The 22742-nt window shown below is 38.3% G+C and overlaps 1 protein-coding gene across 1 annotated transcript in view; it reads left to right on the top strand.

Annotated features, from left to right (window-relative positions):
* NCKAP5 (NCK associated protein 5) overlaps positions 1-22742 on the top strand; it is a 792873-nt gene that overhangs the window by 213782 nt on the left and 556349 nt on the right. Inside the window, exon 2 of the mRNA XM_044913605.1 lies at positions 474-547. Within this exon, the coding sequence (XP_044769540.1) occupies positions 474-547 (74 nt within the window). The remainder of the gene's footprint in view (positions 1-473; positions 548-22742) is intronic.

The raw sequence follows: 22742 nt of genomic DNA, 5'->3' as shown, positions 1-22742 counted from the left end.
GGTGGGGGGCAGGCAGAGGGAGAGAGAGAATCCTCAAGCAGAGTCCCCGCTGAGCACAGAGGCCTACGTGGGGTTTTATCCCAGGACCCTGAGATCATGACCTGAGCCAAAATCAAGAGTCAGACACTTAACTGACCGAGCCACCCAGGTGCCCTTGGCTTGCTTATTTTTAGATGGTAGAATATATGGGCCACAGTGTAGATGACTATGGAATTTAGCTTTCTTGTGAATAAGAGGATTTTTATGCTGACTCTATATAATTCCAATTCTCTGTTTATAGAATGATCCAAGGATATAGAGAAAATATTTATCTCCAAGGAACTCTGCATATAAGTTGCAGATGCATTGACTCCTAGAACTGAGAGGGACCAGGGATTATCTTGTCAAAAGTCTTTCCTAAAAAGATAGATAGTCCGAATTCTGGTGACTATTGTAATGAGGCTTTATTTGTCTTTGTGTGTCTGCATGTGCAGGAATACATGGACTCCAATAAATACATTGAGCATCTTCTAACTCAGCTCGAGGAGCAACACAGAAGTCTATGGAGGTGAGTGTAATCCATGCCTATAACCCAGAGCAGCCTTGATAGCTTCCATGTTGATCACAGAGGCAGGGAGTTGGCAAAGTGTCTCTTCTTACACTTGGTGTCAAAAGCACCTTTGGAAGCAAAAGTCACCAGAGGCTCCTTAGAGAATTGTATTCCCTTAATCAAAGTGAAGCAGCAGTGCCAGAAGTTGTCCTTGAGTCAAGGACCTGCTCAGAGCTGGGAGAATGGTGGAAATCATGACATTTTGTCAAGGTCAAGAAATTAATTTGTCAAAGGCCACATAACAAACTTATGTTGTGGGAACTAGAATTCAAATTTCTCTGACCCTTGCCTGCTTAAAGATTAAGTTTTTTCTGTGATTGAAAAGTTGAATACAGCTGCTTAAAATGTCTGCTTCTCTTCATATTAAAGGAGAATATTTTAAGAATGGTGTTCTGTAGGCCTCTCATGTTTAGTTTTTCATTCTATGTCTTGGGTTCTGATGCTTGGTGAAGAAAGGTATGGGAGAACATTGGTGCAGGTAAACTGGAAAAGGCATATTCTCAAATTTCTTGTTCCCTGGGCCTCTTGGGAATTGAGGCTGATCAAAATGATTGTGTTGTTATTTTCTAGATCTTTAGGGTCCATGTGATCATGTTCTGCATAGGTGCTCCTATGGGATCTGCTATTCCTTTTCATAAATTACTATAGCTCATGTTATCTGGAATAAACATGCTAAATATGCTAGAGCTTAATTACATTATGGCTCATGTTGTACCAGAATTGTTTAATGTAATTAGCTTTGTCTCCCAAGGGTCAGTAAGCCCCTGAAGTCCTTTATTTCTTACCTCTTGGCAGCATGGAGGAGAGTGCTCTCTCTGGACACAGAGATGGTGGGTAAAGATTTGCTAACCCTGGGGCTTTCTTGCCCAACCTCATTCAAATGTATCACCATTGGTCTCTGTACCAGGCTATGTTGCCCCTTCTTCAGGCATCTTATAACAAATCCTAATAACCTTGAAATTTGTCTTCTCTGAAGGATTGTAGTTCTTAGTCAAAGTGCCTAATAATTCTATTTGTTCTGTCCTTTATATTAGTTTCCCTGCTAAAGAACAGATCTGTGCTTATAGTAATAGACCCTCTATTTCTCTGCATGGAAAAAGTAGGATACAACAAATGTATATAATTTTTAAATCTGCTTGCTGCTAACAGACATATATGTTAATTTTATATACCTCTGTGTGATACCGTTAGATGTGTTTTTGAGACCTATAAATGGTGTCGGTAAAGTTTTCTTTTGTTAACCAGTGTATTGTATTAAGAAAACCAGCAACAATGTATTTATAGTTATGTATCTTTCAGATTAGATTTCCCATAGATCTCCTCCAAGGTGCAAAAGGTTATTTAAATGAAATGTAACATTTACTTCCAACTATTTATATAGGATATTTGTTTTTCCCTATCTTTTAAAAGAAAAAATATACACAAAAGAGGATGAATACCATCTGATGAAAAAAATTAGAGTTTAATTTGGTCAGTAAGTGTGTCTTCTATACATCATTGGGGAGGAGTAGAGTTTCACAGGTCTTTGAACCAAAAAACCTGCATGGAAAACGATGTTTTCCTCCTTTGATAAGATAGCTAATAAAAACCTTTTGGTCTTCTTGGATTGGATTAAATGAAAATCCAATTTCAGGCATAGACTTAACCTAACATAAAGTAAGAGCTCAGAATTTTGTGTGCTATCACTTCTATTTTCCTTCAGAAATAGAAATATTGCTGCTGAAGTAGCAAAGCTTTATACATAGTGGCAGAGGATCTAATAAAAAAGCTTCATTTGAATAACAATAAAGGGCAATAATGACATTTGAATAGTCAGAATAACTACCAGGGAGAAGATGGAAATGGGTAGTATTGAAAAGAAAATGAAAACCAGTAATAGCAGATTTATGTACTATTTATTGAATCATGGAATTATCCTTGATTATATTTTATAAACAGATCTTGACTGACTTGAAGTGATAGGCTTTCTGATGGTTAGTACAATATCATAACTGCAATTCTAGCCAAATTGTTTTTGGGTGAAGGCTGTGTCAGTGAGCATACAGTGAGCAGTGTGGGGGAAATTCTTTCCAGTTATGATTAAATTTTTAAAATACTTTCTTGAGTTAGGGTACAATCTATGATGTGCAGAGGATCATAGGAATAGCATGTCACGTATTCAAGCACAATTGGATTGTCTGAAGTTAAACAAATGTCCCCATAAGTCAGTATAAATGTTTTTTCTGATTTGTATTATGCCTTTGATTTATAGTTGCTACAGTTTTCATGGAGTGGGCTATTATCATTGCTGCTGATCTTTACTGATGGCCTTCCATTTATATTTCAACCTACATGTAACTTAGACAAATCCTGAATACTTAGGTGTTCTAACAATAATTGTATTGTTGGCCACGTTGATTTATGGCCACGTTGTTTGAGGATTGATCACAAGCGTGATAGACACATGGCATACTCTTGCTACTTGCTTAATGATGAGAGAATAGGACCAATTGAAGATTTGTTACAAGATTGGATACAAAAAAATAAGTCTTTCCTTATTTTCATGGAGGCGGCTACTAGTCTTTAATAAGTTGTAGTTGTTTCTTATAGCATAAACATCTGCTGTGACACAAATATATTGTCCTAATTATACTCTCAGAATAACTGGTTATTTTGGTGCCCTGTTTAGTATTCTACTGAAATAGACCTATAACCTTTCTCTGGTTTTCAGATTGCAAAGGAATTTGAAGTTCAAATATAGCTGTCTAGCAATGAGCAGTCACTTAGCTCAAAAGACTTTTTGACACCAACAGAAAACTCTCATGTAAATTCATCTGAGTAGGTAGAGTCAGAATCTAAAACCTAGAGTAGGACTTGAGCATAAGTCTGGATGGGCCTACTTTGCTCAGCATCTCCCTGCTTGATGACAAAAAATAAACATCCCCAGGGACAGCTAGTTTACTAGTAGATGTTGAAATGGGAGGCTAAATTTCTCTATGTTCATTTGTTTTATTTTTTTATTTTTTAAATATTTTATTTATTTATTTGACAGAGAAAGACACAGCGAGAGAGGGAACACAAGCAGAGGGGGTGGGAGAGGGAGAAGCAGGCTTCCCGCCGAGCAGGGAGCCCAATGCAGGGCTCGATCCCAGGACCCTGGGATCATGACCTGAGCTGAAGGCAGATGCTTAACGACTGAGCCACCCAGGCGCCCCTGTTCATTTGTTTTAATGTGGAACATTAAGAATAGGAGAAAAAGGTTCTTTTACACCTAATGCTTTTTATATCATCTGCTACCATTTCTGATTTGGCTAAATATATCTGACTGACAAGAGAAATCATAAGAAAACAACTGCTGAAAAAAACTTTCTTCTAACATTTGACAGAAATCTTTATCCATTCGCAGCTTCAGATTAAGAGTTTAGAACAAACACAAACAGTTGGAAGATACACGTTGAATTCATGAATATTTATGGTGTTAATGACTCTTTCATGTCACATGTGAAGTTAAGTGTGAAAAATGGAAGCGGCATAATACTATAGAAATGGAAAGAGGTCTGTGAGTTTTGGAGCCTTGGACTCTTGGCCTGGCCTCCCCAAACTGGCCACGGGGTATCATCTCTGGAGTGAGTTTCCTTTTCTGTAAAAAGAAGCTATAAGTAAAGCTAGTATTTAAGATTACTGAACACTGAGATTATTTGAAACCCATGATGGTTAAAATAATACATTTCTGTAACATGTGCAAATACATGTTTAATCTTATTTTGCTCTAATTATGCAGCTGGATCATTTTGTAGTATTTAATACATATATCATAGAAAACTTCCAAGAACATAAGTAGAAACCAGTAAAATAGCAGAAATACCTAATGGCTTGCTAATAACTCAGCCAGACAATATCAAAGTGTTCATTTCAGATTTTCATAGCTCAAATTGGAGACAGTGTTATCGATAGGCTGTACATAATAAGGTTTACATGGCCAAAATTAAATGACAAGATCTGGTGAATACAAAGTGCCAACTACTAGCCTACAGATCCCAGATCGGAGTCCTATTTGAAGAAGCTGTATGTAGGCTAGGGATTCTCAGTCAAGGCACTATTGATATTTGGGGCCAGAGCATTCTTGACCTTGGGGGGGTGGGAGTAATGTTTTCCTGTGCATTTATAAGTTGTCTAACCACATACCAGTACCAAACCCCCTGTTGGGACAACCAAAAACGTCTCCAGACATTTTCCACATGTTCTCTAGAAGTCAGAATCCTCTTTCCTCCTTGTTGAGGACCAGTGGTCTAAATGATCTATGAGCATTTTCTTAAGCACATTTCAAGGAAAATGAATACCCTGGATAGCTGTTACCGATTTTTAAAATGAGTCACTCTGTGGTCAAATTTGAGATATACTAGGTGAACCCAAGTTTTAAAATGTTTGAATTCTAGAACTTCACAAAGCCATTTAAATGGCTAACATGTGCTATGAATATCAAATGGATATAAAATAGAACTTCTTCTTCTTAAAAAAATCCTATCTTTCTTGCAGCATCTATTCTGACTAAAGTTCCAAGAAACGTATTTTGGAAAATAGTGATCTATCTAGTTCAATAACAAAATATACAAAAACGTGGTTGTAACTATTTCTTCCCTCTTCCTTTAATTCGCTGGTACTGGGATGGGTACTATAATTAAAGATCAGCTAATAGTGTGAGGAGTCCAGGTTGTTAGTAGAAGGGGAATGCAAATATAGGAAAAGACAATTCTAGTTCATCACCATTTTCCTGAGGGGCAGCCCAAGCCTCAATACCAAATTCCAAGAATCTAAACAACTATTGATTACAAGCTATGTTGGCCCTAGTAAAGCTTTTAACTTCTGCTTCCTCAAGGGGACAAGTGATGGTTTCCTACATCATCGGGGGAGTAAGATATCTAATTTAAAACCATGTATAGGTCCCTGGCTGATATAAAAGTCCCTAAGGCCTACCCCTTCCAACAATAAAATTATAATTTTAGTGTATCCAAACTTCAAAAACATTGTATTTAAGTATAGTTGACATACAATGTTACCAGTCTCAGGTATACAGCATAGTGATTCAACAAATCTATACATTTGCAAAATGCTCACCACAGGTAAGTATAGTTACTACTGGTCACCATACAACATTATTACAATGTTAATGACTATAATCCCTATGCTGTGTTTACATGCCATGACTAATTTATTTTATAAATGAAGTTTGTACCTCTTGATCCCTTTAACCTTTTCACCCATCTCCCATCCCCTCTGACAACCACCATTTTGTTCTCTGTAGGAGTCTGTTTCTATTTTGTTTGTTTCATTTTTTAGATTCTACACATAAGTAAAATCATATGGTATTCATTTTTCTCTGACTTCTCACATACTACCCTCTAGGTCCACCCATGTTGGAGCACATGGCAAGATTTCATTATTTTTTGTGGCTAAGTAATATTTCAGAGTGTATCTGTGTGTGTGGGTGTGTGTATGTGTCTGTGTAAAATCATACATTATTTATCAGTGGACACTTAGGGTGCTTCCTTATCTTGGCTATTGTAAATCATGCTGCAATAAACATAGGGGTGCATGCATCTTTTTAAATTAGTGTTTTTGTTTTCTTTGGGTAAATGAAATTCTACTATCCAGTAGTAGAATTACTGGATCGTATGGTATTTCTATTTTCAATTTTTTGAAGAACCTCTATACTGCTTTCCAGTGTTTGCACCAATTTACATTCCTACCAGCAGTTCACGAGGGGTCCCTTTTCCCTACATTTTCACCAAAACTTGTTATTTCCTTTTGATTTTAGCCATTCTGACAGGTATGAGGTGATATCTCATTATGGTTTTGATTTGCATTTCCCTGATGATGAGTGATGTTGAGCATCTTCTCATGTGTCTGTTGGCTATCTGGATGTCTTCTTTGGAAAAATGTCCATTTAGGTTCTCTCCCCATTTTTAATCAAATTATTTGGGGGTTTTTTGGTGTTGAGTTGTGTTAAGTTTTTTAAAATATATTTTTGATATTAACCCAGTATCAGATATATCATTTGCAAGTATCTTCTGTTCAATGGGTCATTCTTTGTTTTGTGGATGGTTTCCTTTGCGGTACAAGAGATTTTTACTTCAGTGGACTCCCAGTAGTTTATTTTATTTTATTTTTTTTGTTCCCCTCGCACAAAGAGGCATAACCATAAAAATGTCGCTAAGGATGGTGTCCACGAGATTATTTCCTGTTTTCTTAGGAGAGTTTTATGGCTTCAGAACTCAGATTTAGGTCCTTAAAACATTTTGAGTTTATTTTTGTGTACGGTGTAAGAAAGTGGTTCAATTTTGTTCTTTTGCATGTAGCTGTCCAGTTTTTCCAACATCATTTATTGAAGAGATTGTATATCCTTGCCTTCTTTGTCATAGATTAATTGACCATAAATACATGGGTTTACTTCTGAGATCTCTATCCTCTTCCATTGATCCGTGTGTCTGTTTTTGTGCCAGTACCATATTTTTTTGATTACTACAACTCTGTAGTGTATTTTGAAATCTGAGAGTGTGCTACCCTCAGCTTTGTTCTTTCTGAAGATTGCTTTGGCGATTCGGGGTCTTCTGTGCTTCCAAAATTCTTTAAAATAAACTTCTACTTTTGCTTTCTGGCTTATCTGCGATTCTTATTCTAAGAAAAGAGGTAAGAGAAAAAATGGACAAAAAGTATTTTATTCCCATGATTCAAAATGCTACTTATCTAAGAATGAACGCTGAAATGAAATGATCCACCTCCCAAATACTCATACATGTTTTCCCTAATTTCAATATATTTACACATTTTTTGGGGGGGGGGATAATTGGTGCAACTGCCTAAAATTCATCTCAGCTCTAATCTCAGTTTCTATAAAATGTGAATGATATTAAAACTGCTTACTGAGAGACTGCATGCTCTTACTCTATCTATCCCTGGAAAAAGAGAAGTCTTTCTTCGTGTGTTATCTAGAAATTGTCTTGGAGTTGTAAAATAGAATTAAGAAGCAGAAGCACATATGCCCTGAGAAATGTCAAGCCCAGAGCTCTTGGAGATTTATCCTCTATGTATCTTGGATTTTAGAATCAAATTATCCAGGCATCTTAAGAATTAGCACATCTCTACCCTCATGGGGTTAATTTATGTAGACTAAGGAGATGCCAAGCATTAAACAGGTTGCCTTTGCGGTAATCATAGACTTCCACTGGGAGATCTTAATTGGCAACAAGTAAAACTGCTCTGCATGAATTCTTAATGGTGGACACCAAATAAAATAAGAACTGTGATTTGTTTTCTAAATCCCTTCAGGAGAAAAAGAGGCTATCTCTGGGGAATAGAATGTGTAGCAAACAGAGAGAGCTCAGTGCTCTGTAATAGCAATAAAAGCTCTGAAAGGAAACCTCATGCTATGCCAACTCAATAAGAGCACATGGTCTCCCAGCTCTGCACCTCTCTGTCTCACTCTGCCGGGGTCAAAGGAGACCAGGGATAGCACGCTTTACATTATCTTCCCCCTCCTCTCAACCCTTGGGCTGGATTTCTAAATCATAGCTGGATTCTAGGGCAAGTGTAAGCACAAGGGCCACCCTGGAAACCCATCAATGTCACTTCTCAATTACCCACCAGGGGTTGTTTGAGAGATGCAGACAGTCTCAAACCCCTGCCGAGATAAGAGTATTGCCTCTAAGTCATGCCCTTTGCCCAGCATAAGGGAGAATAAATCAGAGCTCTGGAAACTGGGTATTGCCACATGCTTCAACAGTTAGGTCATCTCTGGACAGGGCACAGGGGGGCTGGTGGGCTGAGCCGTATCCCAAAGGATGCTTACTCTAGCCTGATGCTAGTGCTCTAGAGGAGCCAGGAAGCCTTTCGGCCTCTTGTAGCTCTGAAGCCCTGGGGGAAGTGGCATTCTTGTCTTTAAGGTAACTTTTGTTCAGTAGCCGAAGGGACTAATAGAACTAAGCCCAGAAATGTATCTGGATTGACTGAACTGGAAGATCACTCAGGTTCGTAATTAACCTTGTACCTGAGGATTCATCCACATTATAGTTTATTTAGGTGACCTGTATGTGTTCTGCATGTTTAACTACTTATGGAGTTGCCTGGTATTTGAATTCAGGTCTTCTGGGGTGAGGAGGCATCAAAAATGCCAGAGTAAAACTCTACATTCACCTTATATACATGATTCCCCCCCCCTTTTTTTTTTTTTAAAGATTTTATTTATTTATTTGAGAGAGAGAGAATGAGAGACAGAGAGTATGAGAGGGAGGAGGGTCAGAGGGTGAAGCAGACTCCTCGCTGAGCAGGGAGCCCGATGCGGGACTCGATCCCGGGACTCCAGGATCATGACCTGAGCCGAAGGCAGTCGCTTAACCAACTGAGCCCCCCAGGCGCCCAAGAGTCCCCCCCCCTTTTTTAAATCAAATTTGTCCATCCTTTAAATTAAAGGACAATGCTAATCCAGCAGAGAAGGTGTATTTAGGTCCCAACCTCATAAATATTTTATTTTTTTTTAAGATTTTATTTATTTTTTGACAGAGAGAGAGACAGCGAGAGAGGGAACACAAGCAGGGGGAGTGGGAGAGGGAGAAGCAGGCTTCCCGCTGAGCAGGGAGCCTGATGCGGGGCTCGATCCCAGGATCCTGGGATCATGACCTGAGCCGAAGGCAGACGCTTAACGACTGAGCCACCCAGGCACCCCAACCTCATAAATATTTTAAATAGACTCTTTAAAACCTTATGGGTCTCATCTTCTTCTCTTCACTCCAAATTGTGTTTGAAAGGAAATTCACATATATTTGTCAAGATCATTCTGTGGGGCTAGTTGGAGGAATCTGCAAAATAGCTTTTAGGAGACTGTCCTTCAGAAATCCAGAGGCTTCCCTGAGGAGGGTGTGTTTGATCTGACTCCTGAGGAGGAACAGATCTGAAGGCGTGAGGGCAAAGGAAGAATCAGTTACTGAACCCATGTGATTTGAACTGCCTTTAAGACTTGAGAGTATAACTGTATATAAGATGATGAGAAATTCAGGTCAGGAACTTTTTATAGTTAATAAAGCACAGTGTAGATGAAGGCATTAGATGAATCTACAAAGATGTAAAATTTCCCTCTAAGATAACTGGGGAAGCATCCCCACTTTAAAGATGGATTTATTGCTGCCGTGGGAAGCTTGAGTTGAATCATGTTGTACAAGCGGGTCCGTGGATGCTTTGAAAATAATCTACTGCTCGTTTAAAGGGGTTCATGTCCTTCAAGAAACACTCTCAAAATCCCCCCAAATATTTTAATGTCATTCAGATTTGGGGGTCATCCAGGGACGTTTACCCCTATTTAATCTGAAGATATTTGGCTTCAAACAATTTGCTATTTTTAGGTCCATGCTTATCTTACTAGGATGGCCAGGAACCTAATGTGATTTATTTATCTGAAATTAAATAAGGAGCCTCAAGCGAGAGACGTTTTAGAGATTTATTTAGAGTAATAAAGATCCCAAATATTCCCTACTAAGTTGAAAGGAGAAAAACTCCAGCAGGCAACAATATAAATGACCCATTCGATACAAATGCATGTGTTGAGGCTGAAGTACACCCACAGTAAGAAGTGATAAAGTGTCTTTTTCTGCGGAAGGAAGGATGAAATGCCTAATTTACCCTGGCCTTCTATTTAATTTTAGTTTTAATGGAAAAAAATCACTAATTTGTTAGTGTTTGAGCATACTTGTGGGTTTTTTTTTAAGAAATTGATTATTAGGATATAACTCTATGTATTTCTATATGGGCAACTCTGGAGTTGAAAGGAGTAATTTTTTTTCTTTTTTTATTCTTTTTCTTTTTTTATTTGCTTACCCCCCCATTCTTTTTGATCTTCTATATTTATTTTTTTTAAGATTTATTTATTTGAAAGACACACACACAGAGAGAGAGAGGGCAGAAGGTGAAGGCAGAGGAAGAGAGAGAACCTCCAGCAGGCTCCATGCTGAGCGTGGAGCCCTACACGGGGCTCGATCTCAGGACTCTGAGATCATGACCTGAGCTGAAATCAAGAGTCGACCCCTTAACCAGCTGAGCCACACAGACACCCCTTGACCCTCTGTATTTAGAGGCCTGGCAGCAAGCAGGAAGTTCTCCTCCAATTCTGGGGAGAGCTGTCTGGACCTCTGTGAAAAGAGGAAATACAAACTAATTTTTTTTCTCTCTCTCTCAGAGGCTTTAACTGTAGCACATTGAATACTTTTGAATTACAAATTAGACCTCATAAATAATCCAACAAAGAGCTGAGGATGGAAATGCACCCTGGGATCAAAGAACCAGGAATAAGTTGAAATTGTAAAGGAGTTGGTAGAGGCATATCTAGGTATGTCAGGGCAGAGAGAACTTCTAAGATGCGAACGTCTCTTGCAGGGTTGGTGGAGGTTGGCCACCTCTGGCTGGTCTCATGGCCCAGGAGCCCTCAGGAGCTTGCTTTATGGAAACCTGACTGACTTGCTGCTCTGGCGTTCGCTCTTTACTGAACGCTCACTGATTTGAGTATCATACATGTACTCTCTGTGGAGATAATCTTAGATTTTCACCGGCAATCACCATGTGCCTGAGAGAGAAAGACCACTGTGGCTCTCAGCTCTGCATTACTCTATTAATCCAATTTTATTAGTAGGGGAGATCTCTCATTTAGACCCTAGGGATGCTTGGGTTTTTATTCCCGCCTAGTCCAATTAAGGAGGACAACGCTTCAGCAGAATATTCTAGACATGGAATAGTGGCTCTGTCCTCACCTTCAATGACCACTATACTGGTTCCACTCAGGTAGCTCTCATTCACACATGCTTATTGTCTAATTTTCTCATGAGGGCCAGTCATATTCCTCGGGTCTGTGGCCTGTGGAACCAGGTCTTCTCCTTCTCCTGTCTCTCATAGCACTTAGCTTATTAAGACCTAAAACTTCAAACATGAAGCTTCATTTACCTCAAAACCAAAGGGACAACTGGAAGCATTTTAGTCACCTCTGCAACTTAGTGACTTAGCACATTATCGACACTCAAATTACTTTTCTATCCATGGAAGGGATTAATGATGATTCAAGAAGAGGAATTACTAAAGGCTTCTATGTTCATTAGGGATGAGCTCAGCTCTCTTTGTAAGTCCAGGCAAGAAAAAAAGTCAAGAAGCTTAGTAAAAAGTCATCAGTCTCTATGGTGTACAAATGCTAAAGGGGACACACAATTTAAAGACAGTTACTCTTAGAAAGTTAAAGATGGGGACACTTAATAAAGATGGGCATGTGTTGTTAGTGATAGATATTGGGAAGGGTACTTGTTCCACTAGGCATTTATTTTATGCTTCTTTCAAGATGCAATCATACGGTAAGAAGTTTTAAGGTATGTCATGTCTGTAGGATGGGTGCACAGCCTGGGAAGGGCTCTAAATTGGTATTTCTGCCCCCCAGTTTTACTCCCTTTAGCTACCAATTGCATCTTGAGCTGCAAATAACCTTATCAATAGAAGCAATGAAAGAATATCTTGTTATTTTGAAAGAAAAGAATTAAGAGATTATGATGGGTTAAAAAAATCCACGATAAAAATCAATACCTGAAATAACAAGCATTTATTTCTTTTCCAGCTTGTGTAAAATGAATTATAGAAAAATGTTAGAGGCATCGAGTCACTTTTTAAAACAGAATCGGGGCTTGATCTGAAAGGCTAGAAATGGGGTGTTTGCAGAGAGGGTTGTAAGCATTTCATTAAGACAGACACTTTGAAGTCAGAGTAGAGTTCAGCATAAGTAAGAGTGACATAGACTGCCTAACCGAGAGTGAATTTCCAAAGAATTCATGGCAGGGAAAACAGCGGAGGGAAATAAGGGAAGGTGGCAAAAGAGAACAACCAACAACTAAAAGGAAATGGCCATGTTCTTAGCTAAGTGCTTTAGATAATGTAATTACAAATAAGGGACACGCTCTGTTCTAAAATATGATGTCTCCTCTCGCTGGGGCTGGCATTTGGGGGCTCAGCAGTATAATCAGGGTCTCTGTTCAGATGGTTTGCTGACTGCACTGTACTGTCAGGAAGTTTGTAAAAGAGCATCCCTGGTTTATTGCTTGCAGTGTATAGTTCAGGTCATGATGCTGCCACTTGCTGTGTGGTCCTGGGACAGTCATTTAGGCATTTGGGGGACTGGGTTTCCCATTGATATCAGAAAGGGGTAAAATAAGTGAGTTTGGCAGTCCTTTCCTGAGAGTTCACAATCTATAATTCTTACCAATTATCTTATAGGCCAACTGAAGAGCTAGATGAGGTTGGGAGAGAAGCAATAGATGCGTAGGATTGCTGAGGGCAAAGTGACCATTTCCCTTCCTGAAAGAAGGCAGCAAATGATTTTTATGGACCTCGTTTTCTTTTAGCTCTAACTCTTAAGGCTGTGTTTTGGCATGGAATCTTCCAAAGGTAATAAAACAGCATGCTGGCAGACCCAGGGCACCAGAGCAGTGTTAAGAGTCTGTGACCACTTTCAAAAGGTTTTTCAGGAAATTGTCCTGTTGAATAATGTTTAAGTTTCCACAGAGGCTCTGAGCACAGCATGGTATATAAAAAAAAAGTCAATTGCACAATATTAAAATTTAAAAAAAAAGCAACTCTGGGGTATGGTCCCTATCAAGGGAAATTGAATTGTCTTATGATGTCTCTTCAGTAGTCCCTGGAGATTCACAGACTCACTGGATCATTGAAAGCCAGAATGTGTATTTACCTGGATTTATTCATTTTTATTGTCTAATTGATTTTTCCTGTATCTTTGCTTTGGAAATGAAGATATATATGGGGCCAGTTACAGAAGGCCACTCTAGAGGAGAAATTCTTTGGATCAGATACACAATTTAGGACGTCGGCCTTTGGGACCATTTGTTACCAAGATGATATAATTTAAAACATACCAAAAGTCACATCTGTCCAAAAATACTTTTCCCACTGGACTGCTGAGAATTCTCATGCTTGAAATAAAGGAAATTGGGTATCCAGAAAATCACCCCTGAAATCTGTACTTGCCACCTGATGAGCACCCTAACATTACTCTCTTAGTTCTTCATAGTATCTCACCAAGGAATAGATTGCCAGATTAGATACCTGTGGAAATCAGAGTCCTGGACATTTTTTAGCGAAGTCAAGCGTATTTATTTCCTCACTATTTTCTATTGAGTTGTAATTGACATACAACCCTATATTAGTTTCAGGTGTATAACAGAGTGATTTGATACTTTTATACATTATGACGTGATCGCCAAGGTAGGGTCTACTTATCGTCTGTCGCCATTTAAAGTTATTAGAATATTATTGACTCTATACCTTAGGCTGAACATTACTTTCCATGACTTATTTCGTAACTGGAAGTTTGTACCACTTGTCCCCTTCCACCAACTTCACCTGTTCCCTGCACCCCTCACCCCTCTGGGAACCACCAGTTTGTTTTCTGTATTTGTGAGTGTGTGTTTCTGTTTTGTTTTTGTTTTGTTTTTTCTTTAGATTCTACGGTAAGTGGGATCATAAGGTATATGGCTTTCTCCGTCTGACTTATTTCACTTAGCATAATGCCCTTTAGGTCCAACCATGTTGTCACAAATGGCAAGGCCTCATTCTTTTTTTATGATTAAGTAATATTCCATAGCTGATATACATGAATATATATCTTATGTATCCATTCATCCATCAGTATTCCCTTAGGTTGCTTCCGTATCTTGGCTATTGTAACTCATGCTTCAGTGAACATAGGGGTAAATATACCTTTTCAAATTAACGTTTTCATTTTCTCAGATAAATACCCAAAAGTTGAATGGAAGAAAGAAAGTACTATTGGAAATGGTATGGTATAAATCTAAATATTTCTAAATCTAGCCATGCCTGTCCCTACCAACCCCAGCCTCCTTTTTACTGATTATTCCTATTACTGAAGAGCTAGATGAAGTTGGGAGAGAAGTGATAGATGCGTAGGATTGCTGAGGGCAAAGTGACCATTTCCCTTCCTGAAAGAAGGAAACAGTCTCTCTCATTGTTCATGTCTCCATTTCAGACAAGTTGTTCCCAGCCTTCAAAGTACACCTTAGGTCTTCCTCATCTGTAACTCCTCATGTGGATTCCTCAGGCTGCCTGGGCTCCATTTTTTTTTTTTTTTTTCTAATCCGTCCTTAACTTGGGACTATACCACACATGTACACATAATGATTTACATCTTATAAAAAACTTCAGAATTATTCCATGTACCTTAATCTTAACTGTACACATATTGCCAGTGCCTGGCTGTCCACTTCTGTTATTTATTAAATGGTGGTTAGCTTAGGTCGAACCTAAGTATTCAGCTAACACATACTAAGTGATTCTCTTGAACAGAGCAATTAGAAGTCCTATGTGGTACTCTTGCTACACTAACTATATCAAGAATATTTATTTCAGATGTCATCTGAGGACATTACAAACCAGCGAATGTCCAGAAGGCCAGTGACTAGAATGACATGATGTGCAAAATAATCATGGTGAGAGAAATTAGGGATGTTGACAAGGAGAAAACTAAAAGACAGACCTCTAATTGTTTGAAAACTCCAGTGAGTTGCCTTGTGGAGAAGGGGTTATAGCCACCTCCTGAGATGTTCATGAGGACAGAACTGGTTACCTAGCTATTGGAAGTGAGAACCTGAGAGTTGGCAACTCAGCACTAGAAGGGAATGTTCTGATGCGTCTAGCCTCTGATGTGGAGGAGGGTGTTCTTGAGATAGTGAGCTTTGTACCGCTACAAGCGCCAAAGCACAAGCTGAGAGACCATCCGTCTGATGTTGGATGGAGTGGATTCCGCTACACTGGACAGGAAGAGGCCAGCCACCCCTTCACGCAAGGTGGCTCATCATCTGCCTCTTACACTCCAGCTCCAATGTTGCCATCAGTTGCTCAACTTGTAAGGACTATTTCCTCTTCTGTGTACCATCCCTTTTATATATCTGAAGACCCTTTTACATGTTTGGCCTCAGTGTTCACTTTTCCAAAAGAAAGCGATGTAGGTTCTTCCTTGGGCTCCTTGTACAACTCACTTTTCAGGCCCCAATTAATCATGGCCACCTACTGAACTTCTTCTAGTTCGTCAGTTTTCCTCTTAACATATGGGGCTCTAATCTAAACATAATATATTTTATTATGACCAGATTACAAGTCTAGTTTCAGTCATCCTTTGAGAGAGGGTTGTTATTTTAACTTTATGATTCCCCCCACCCAGTGGTACTAATTGTTAATAACCTTTAGGCAAAATACCTAAAATTCCAGCATTGCATCATGCATATCCAATTACTCTCTTGCAGACTCAAAGAATATAAATCATTATTTTAAGAAAGGGCAAAGAGTGTTTTAAATTTAGAAAATCTGTTCTCTTTTCCTCCACCACTCCTTTATTCCCTGATTTTTTAAATTACCATGTCCTGTTTCACATCTTCATTTTTCCAATGCCAAGGTTTTATGGTTAAGAGGTCAGAGCACAATTAATAATTACAAGTAAATTAGGTCATTCCTGACCTTGGTGGAACTTTTATTGGCCAATTACTCTGGCCTTCAGAAGGGAGAAGGGAGTGAGTTTCAGATCATCACTGAAATGAACAATTATTAATTTAACAGTTAAAATCCCAAGGTTAAGGATTATCAGGGAGGATAATGCTAGAAAGAAGAAACAAACCTCATGAGAAAGTACTTATTGAGAGTGCTTCAAAGTGAATGGAACTACTGGATTTTTTTTTTGCTGGAGACAGAGATTAGAGTGGAGTATTGTAGGTGTTTCTCATGGTCTCTATTTAGATTTTTCCAGTTTCAACCATATTATGACAGTGGTATGTACATTTCACAAAAGAAGATAGTGCTTTTTGAAGATACACTATGTTAAAAGTTTCATTTATTTTGTAAATTCAATTCCACTGCCCCTTCTTTGTGTGGCCCCCCTTCCCCCTCACCCCCCCCCCCCCAAATCTCTGATAGATTTATTTCTGGCCCATTTACTATGTTAGTAAGCAAGTTTATTTTTCTGGCTCAATGTTAAGTATTGTTAGAGAAGTTCCATTTCCAGGCAGTTTTAAAGTAGAACCATTATCTTCCTCCTCATAATTTTGAAGTTAACATTTGAAAACCTTTTTCAAGTTTGGATAACAGTTGAAAAATGATTGTGTGAAGTTTGCATTCATCTTTGTCACAATAGTGAAGATTTTGCAATAAATACCGTGTAGATTATTTTTCCTGTCAAATGGCTGCTAGATATTGGAGTAAATTAATTAGCCAAGACTGTTGTCAGATGTGGATATCCCAATATTGTCAAAGTGAAGGCATGAGCTGAGACTGGGTGAAAGGCAAAAGCTGGTTCACTTGTCAACTGGAAACATTTGGGAAGGGTCAGTTAGGGTAGCTTGGGAAAAATCATTTTGAAAACCAGGTAGGTATCCATGACACTGGGTTTCTACACTTGTGAGCCAGTGAGATCTTCTTTTTTCCTAAGGAGCATGCAGTTAAACTCATTTGATAATGGGCTGGAAATGGAAGTGTCCTAGATATAGGGATACTATACAGTCATGCTATAATGCAGTGAGAAGAGGTATTTGAATAGCTGCATCGATGTTTGCAGGTCTTGATGAGAAAACCACAGAAAGGTCAGAGGTTCAAAATGTCTGGAAGGTTTCCTGCTTTTCATTTGAGCAGACCAGAGACCAAAGTGTGGATAAATCCTTAGGAAAACTTCCTCATGGGATTTCCAAGACCTGATTGTTCCTGTAAAGTTGGAATGTAAAAATACCCTATATACTTCTGTTTGGGAATGAGATACTTCCGATACAGTTGACTTTGCTTAATGTATCGTCAAAGATTGGTTTCTTGAATGTCCATCTTCTATTCACAAAGCTGGCAGTTTCTCATGGCATCCGAAATACAGTATTGGAGGCTTTCACAAATGGAAGCAAAAATTGTCAGGGAGCATCATGGCCCTAGTGCCATCTCTGTCTTTACGTGGAGCCGGCAAGCAGGGTGTCTTTGATATTAACTTCAAACATCCATAACATGACCCAAACATGGCATTTTTTCTTATTAACTATGATGGGCCTGTCATTAATTTATACAAGCCACTTAACATCTATTTGTATTTCTAACCTCTCCCACCTCTTGTTGGGTAATAAATTCCATAAATTTAATCCCTAATTTGTGGAATAGGACTTCCTTTTATTTGGCTTAAACACACACAAGCTTCAAGAGGTGACCCCTCTATTAGACGTTTGAGGGTTTAATGAATAATTCCATTTCATGCTATGCATATTATTTATAACCTCATAGATATAAGTCACTTTGCTTCTGACACAGAATGCCCACAGAAAAACCACAAGGTAGCTTCAGAATCATGTTTTGTTTTCTTGATTCTTTTATCTTTTAAAGCATCAAACAGTATTCAGTGTTATGATAGGAATTCTAGTCTTGAGTCTGCTACTCTAACCACAGGTAAGTCATTTGGTCACTAGACTTTGATCTGTAAAGCTGTAATCTGAGCTGAAATTTCTTCTCAGCTCTTAGGTCTTTTGAATTTGTGACTCTATAGGAAAACACAGAGCTTACACTGAAAGATTTCTGAAATAAAATTCAAATCAAATAGCCATTTAAAAATTTTAATATTTTGGGGAAGGAAAAACAGAAAAGTTTATAAATATAAACAAATGGAGGAATGAGACCTTATAAAGTGTGCCACTGAACTTGGGGGTAGAAAAACAGACAAAACTCCTTTTTCTCTTTTAAACATATTGCTCCTCTACCCACTCCAAATGGTCTACATGGTCCATATTTTCATGGATGCTCATGATATTCCATTACTTTGGTATTCATTACATCGTCCAACTTTATATCCCTCTTCTTTTTAAAAATCTCAGTTACAGTGCCATCTCCTCCCAAAAGCAGTTCCTGATTCTGTACTGAAAATGGGCTGTTCCATCTTCTGTAGTCCCACAAAATTTGACATGTGAATGCGGTGCAGAACTTCCTTCATTTTGATTTATGTTACAAGTGGGTTAATAACTTCTCTGGCTCCCTCATCAACCAGTAAGCTACTGGAAGAGGAAATCATGTCTGTTCGTCTCTTCACCTGGTGCCTAATGGGCCAGGATTGTTTGAATGCATGTGGATACATGGTCATCATGAGTTGTCAGGGGTAGATAGTCATGTGTCTTGGATTCAGAGCAATCACACTTTCCAGGGCTGAGGCAATGGGAGTTCTGATAGGAATGAACATTGCCATCAGTCTACCACTTGCTGCATTTCTGTATAGGAGAGGAGCTCTCTGACTACATTTCCTGGACATGGATTCTTGGTTCATTTCCTCTTCATTCCCATTTCTCCTCTTGCATTATTGCCTTTGCTCTCGCTAGTCAGAGTCTTCTATTTTTACTCTCATTTTCAGCCTGATGGAAGTCTTGTAAACCACACATTGGAAGGGATTCCATTCATATAATGCATTCCCCAAATACGTATACTGTAGAATAGCCCTAACCAGTATCCTCTACTTACCATGTCCATACATGTTCACACCCTATATTCATTTTCTGGCCTTCATATTTCTTAAGACCTACTGTCAGTTTTTGGTGTCTTTGTCCCCCTGTTACACTAGCTTCTGTGAATCATTACCCCACTAATGGCTTGTCTCCTGCCTCCTGGATCAATATGTGTCGAAGGAAGACCTAGCATTTTGATTTCTTTCGTTTGATCATGTTTTTTTTTCCTCCAGAATACTTTTCATAGTGTCCCTGCTGGGCCCAAGTCAGCATTTCTAAGACAGCTCTCCTCTGTTTTGACTCTGAAGAGCAGTGTGGCAAGTACAAAGCTTGGAATAAAGCCACCAATAACACTTTATGCCAGTACTCTTCAAAGCTCTTTACAAGTATTTAACTCATTTAATCCTCACAATTCTGAGGTTTAGTATTCTCATTTTACCAATGAGGAATGTGAAGCACAGACCATTAGCTAGTTTGGCTCAAGGGTTGGGTCCTTAATCATTAAACGTTCAATGAGTTGTTAATAAATATTTCCAGCTCTATCCCTTGTAGGCGCATTGTAGAATTGCAACGCCTGTTCCCTTGTGGTTTGGAGGGGTCATGTGACTCATTCTGACCAATGAGTTGCTAGCAAAAGTAACATTCCAAGTTGAAGCATTTAATTATGGATGTGCAACCCTCCAATGTGTTCGTTTGCTCTGCTGTGCCAGCCATCAGTGCTCAGCCTGATGATTCATTATAAAGCTAAGATCATAGAATGACTGCACAAAGGCCATTGCCAACATGTAGTGTGAAGAAGAAGTAAGCTTTCATTTCAAGCCAGGGATATCTGGGGATTGTTTGTTACCATAGTATAACCTAGCCTATCCTGACTTCATATACAGGCCAAAATAGTATAAAGGCAGAAGAGATTCTCTCTAGTGCCCAGAATATATTTCCTAAAAATTAATAATTTATTATGGTTCTACTTTATTTCAATCCCTATGTGTCAATCTCAGCTTTGGTTTTTCCCTTTATCTTATGCCCAAAATATTTCCAAAATATGTCTCAAAATTCTATTTCTTTCATAAGAAAGTCTGGGACCAGTTCTCAATATTTCTTTGAATTTACTATTATTGCCCAAATAGTAGTTATGCAATTTTAAGATTTTACAAGTCATTTAAAACTTTGATAAGTGTTGTATTCTTAATTCAGAAAAAATAAGTACACTGAAGAAAATCCATGTTTACATTTTGGGAAAATAAAATAATCTTGAATGCACAAAGGACAGGATGAAACTATATAGGCAACTATAATTATCTTTGTAAAGAAAGTTGTAGTGGGTATCCATTCATTAGGAACACTATATTTTAATTATCTGGGAGTCATCTTAGCTGTAGTTATTGCTGGCTATAAAAAAGTTAATTTAGGTTTAATTTTTAAAATTTAATTAGTTAAAATGACTCCTATTCTTATTATTAAAAAAGGAATGTCAGTAACATTCCACAGGAATGTATATGCTGGAGAGCAACTTGTAACAGAAACTTGAGGGCTCATTAGAATTTATAACATGTACTTAATTACCATAGTTGTTTCAAAGTACAACTCAAAATTATGATCATTAGTAGTTTTTTTTAAGTCTATTTATTCTTGTTGATATTAGCTTGTTAAGGGGGCAATATTATCTAGGGCAGGGGTCAGTAAAGGTTTTTTGTTAAGGGCCAGACAGGAAATATTTTTGGCTTTCCTGGATGTATCCTTATAGTCCCTGTCTCAGCTACCCAACTCAATAACTGTGGCTCAAAACAGCCACAGGCAGTACATAAGTGAGTGGGTGTGACTGTGTTCCAATAAAACTTTATTTAGGAAAATAGGCAAGATTTCACCTGTGGATGCCAGTTCCTGATCTCAAGTGAATTTTTAAATCTTCTTGTGTTGTTTTACAACCCCCTCCATACCAACTCCTGAATAAGTAAAGAAAGACTGCAGGTCATTACAAATTTGATTTTGTGTTTCCATGTCGTTCTAAGTCATGCTTAGAGATGCTCCGCTAAGCTCTGCGGGCACCACGAACTCCTCCCAGTCTGGTGACTCGCAGGGTGGGAAGTGGGTAAGGACACCTCAGAGCCAGCTTTGATTCTCTCTTTGAGTCCCTTGTGTGGTCCTAAATATATGTAAGCCCAATTTCCCCATCTATAAAGCAAGCAGAAATGGCATTAAGTTCCTTTCAGTAATCATATTCTTTTGTGATTCTATGATGAGAAACATTAAAAAATCTAAGCCCATGACTCATCGAGTAAAAATTAAGAGGATTAATAAGATCCTTGTAAAATTATATGAGCATCTAGTGAGAAAGATACCACATTATTAACTTTCTGTTAGAGTTCCTCTCAAAAATATGTTTATATTATTTTTGTAGGATTGCATTCTATAGGTTGTTAGAAAACCACAGAAGCTATCCCCATGCTAGGGTAGAGGAGTGGAAAATGGATTTCCTACATGCAAGTTTAGTTGAAATGTATTCCACCTTCCCACTTATACAGCGAGCACTGATTTGGTGGGTATAAACAAAATGAAATAAGCACATGTGTGCAAGAGGGCAATTCTCTCCCTCCCTTGCATGTACATTACTGCTTTGCTAATAGGTTGCTCAATATAAAGGGAGGGATAATGAAAGTGACATATAGGATTATAGAGACAGATACACACATTATATACATATATAAACACATACCAATATATATGTGTGTATATATACATATGTACATACTAATATATGAAATACAGACAGTGATTTCAGGAGACAGCTTAAAGACAGGATCTGAATACAAACAAAAAATACAGAAAGTAAGCTGTGAAAATGTAGTCATGTACTTTTTTTCTTTTTCTGGCAGACCATAACCTTGATTTTAAGAACTGGCACAGTATCTGATGTAATAGCTGCTTAATAAATGATGGTTGAATGAATGCATTGATTAATGAAAGGCCATTCATCTTTAAGTGGTATTTATTTGTATTGTTAACAAGCCCCAGGAGAATAACCAGGCACTACTTCAGTGCATTCCATTTATATATTTTATTAATGATGACAATGCTATCCTAAAACAAGGGTCTGCTTGGTTGTGAGTGAAAGAGTGTGGGAAGTCCTGTGGAATCTTGCTTTGAGTGGCTGGACTTAATTCAGCCCTGGCCACAGAGGTTTAATTATTAAAGAAACCAAGTTTCTCTGATTAAGACTGGCTGTGATAAAATAGAAACTCAGTAAGAAGTAAGTAAAAATGAGTATAATAGTAATTAATCTGGGATAAATCCAAAATTAACAAGCCATATAGTGTTAGTTATATGAGAGCTTTATTTCAAAAAGAAACTTCCTATAAAAAAAATGATTGTTCAACCCTAATAATTTAAAAATCAGCAGACATTTATTCAGTGCTATTATACAGTGCAGAAACTTCCCATGAAAGATTACAAAATAGTTTATGAGCCAACCTGAAAGACATGACAAGCCATAATATAAGGATAAAAAGGAACAGATGGGAGGTGCCTGGGTGGCTCAGTCAGTTAAGCATCTGCCTTCGGCTCAGGTCATGATCCCGGGGTCCTGGGATTGAGTCCCGCATCAGGCTCCTTGATCTGTGGGGAGCCTG

Source organism: Neomonachus schauinslandi, chromosome 3, assembly GCF_002201575.2.
Source record: "Neomonachus schauinslandi chromosome 3, ASM220157v2, whole genome shotgun sequence".
Classification (NCBI taxonomy): Eukaryota; Metazoa; Chordata; class Mammalia; order Carnivora; family Phocidae; genus Neomonachus; species Neomonachus schauinslandi.
Note: the sequence above shows the minus strand (reverse complement) of the source record. Positions and strands in the feature narration are given on the sequence as shown.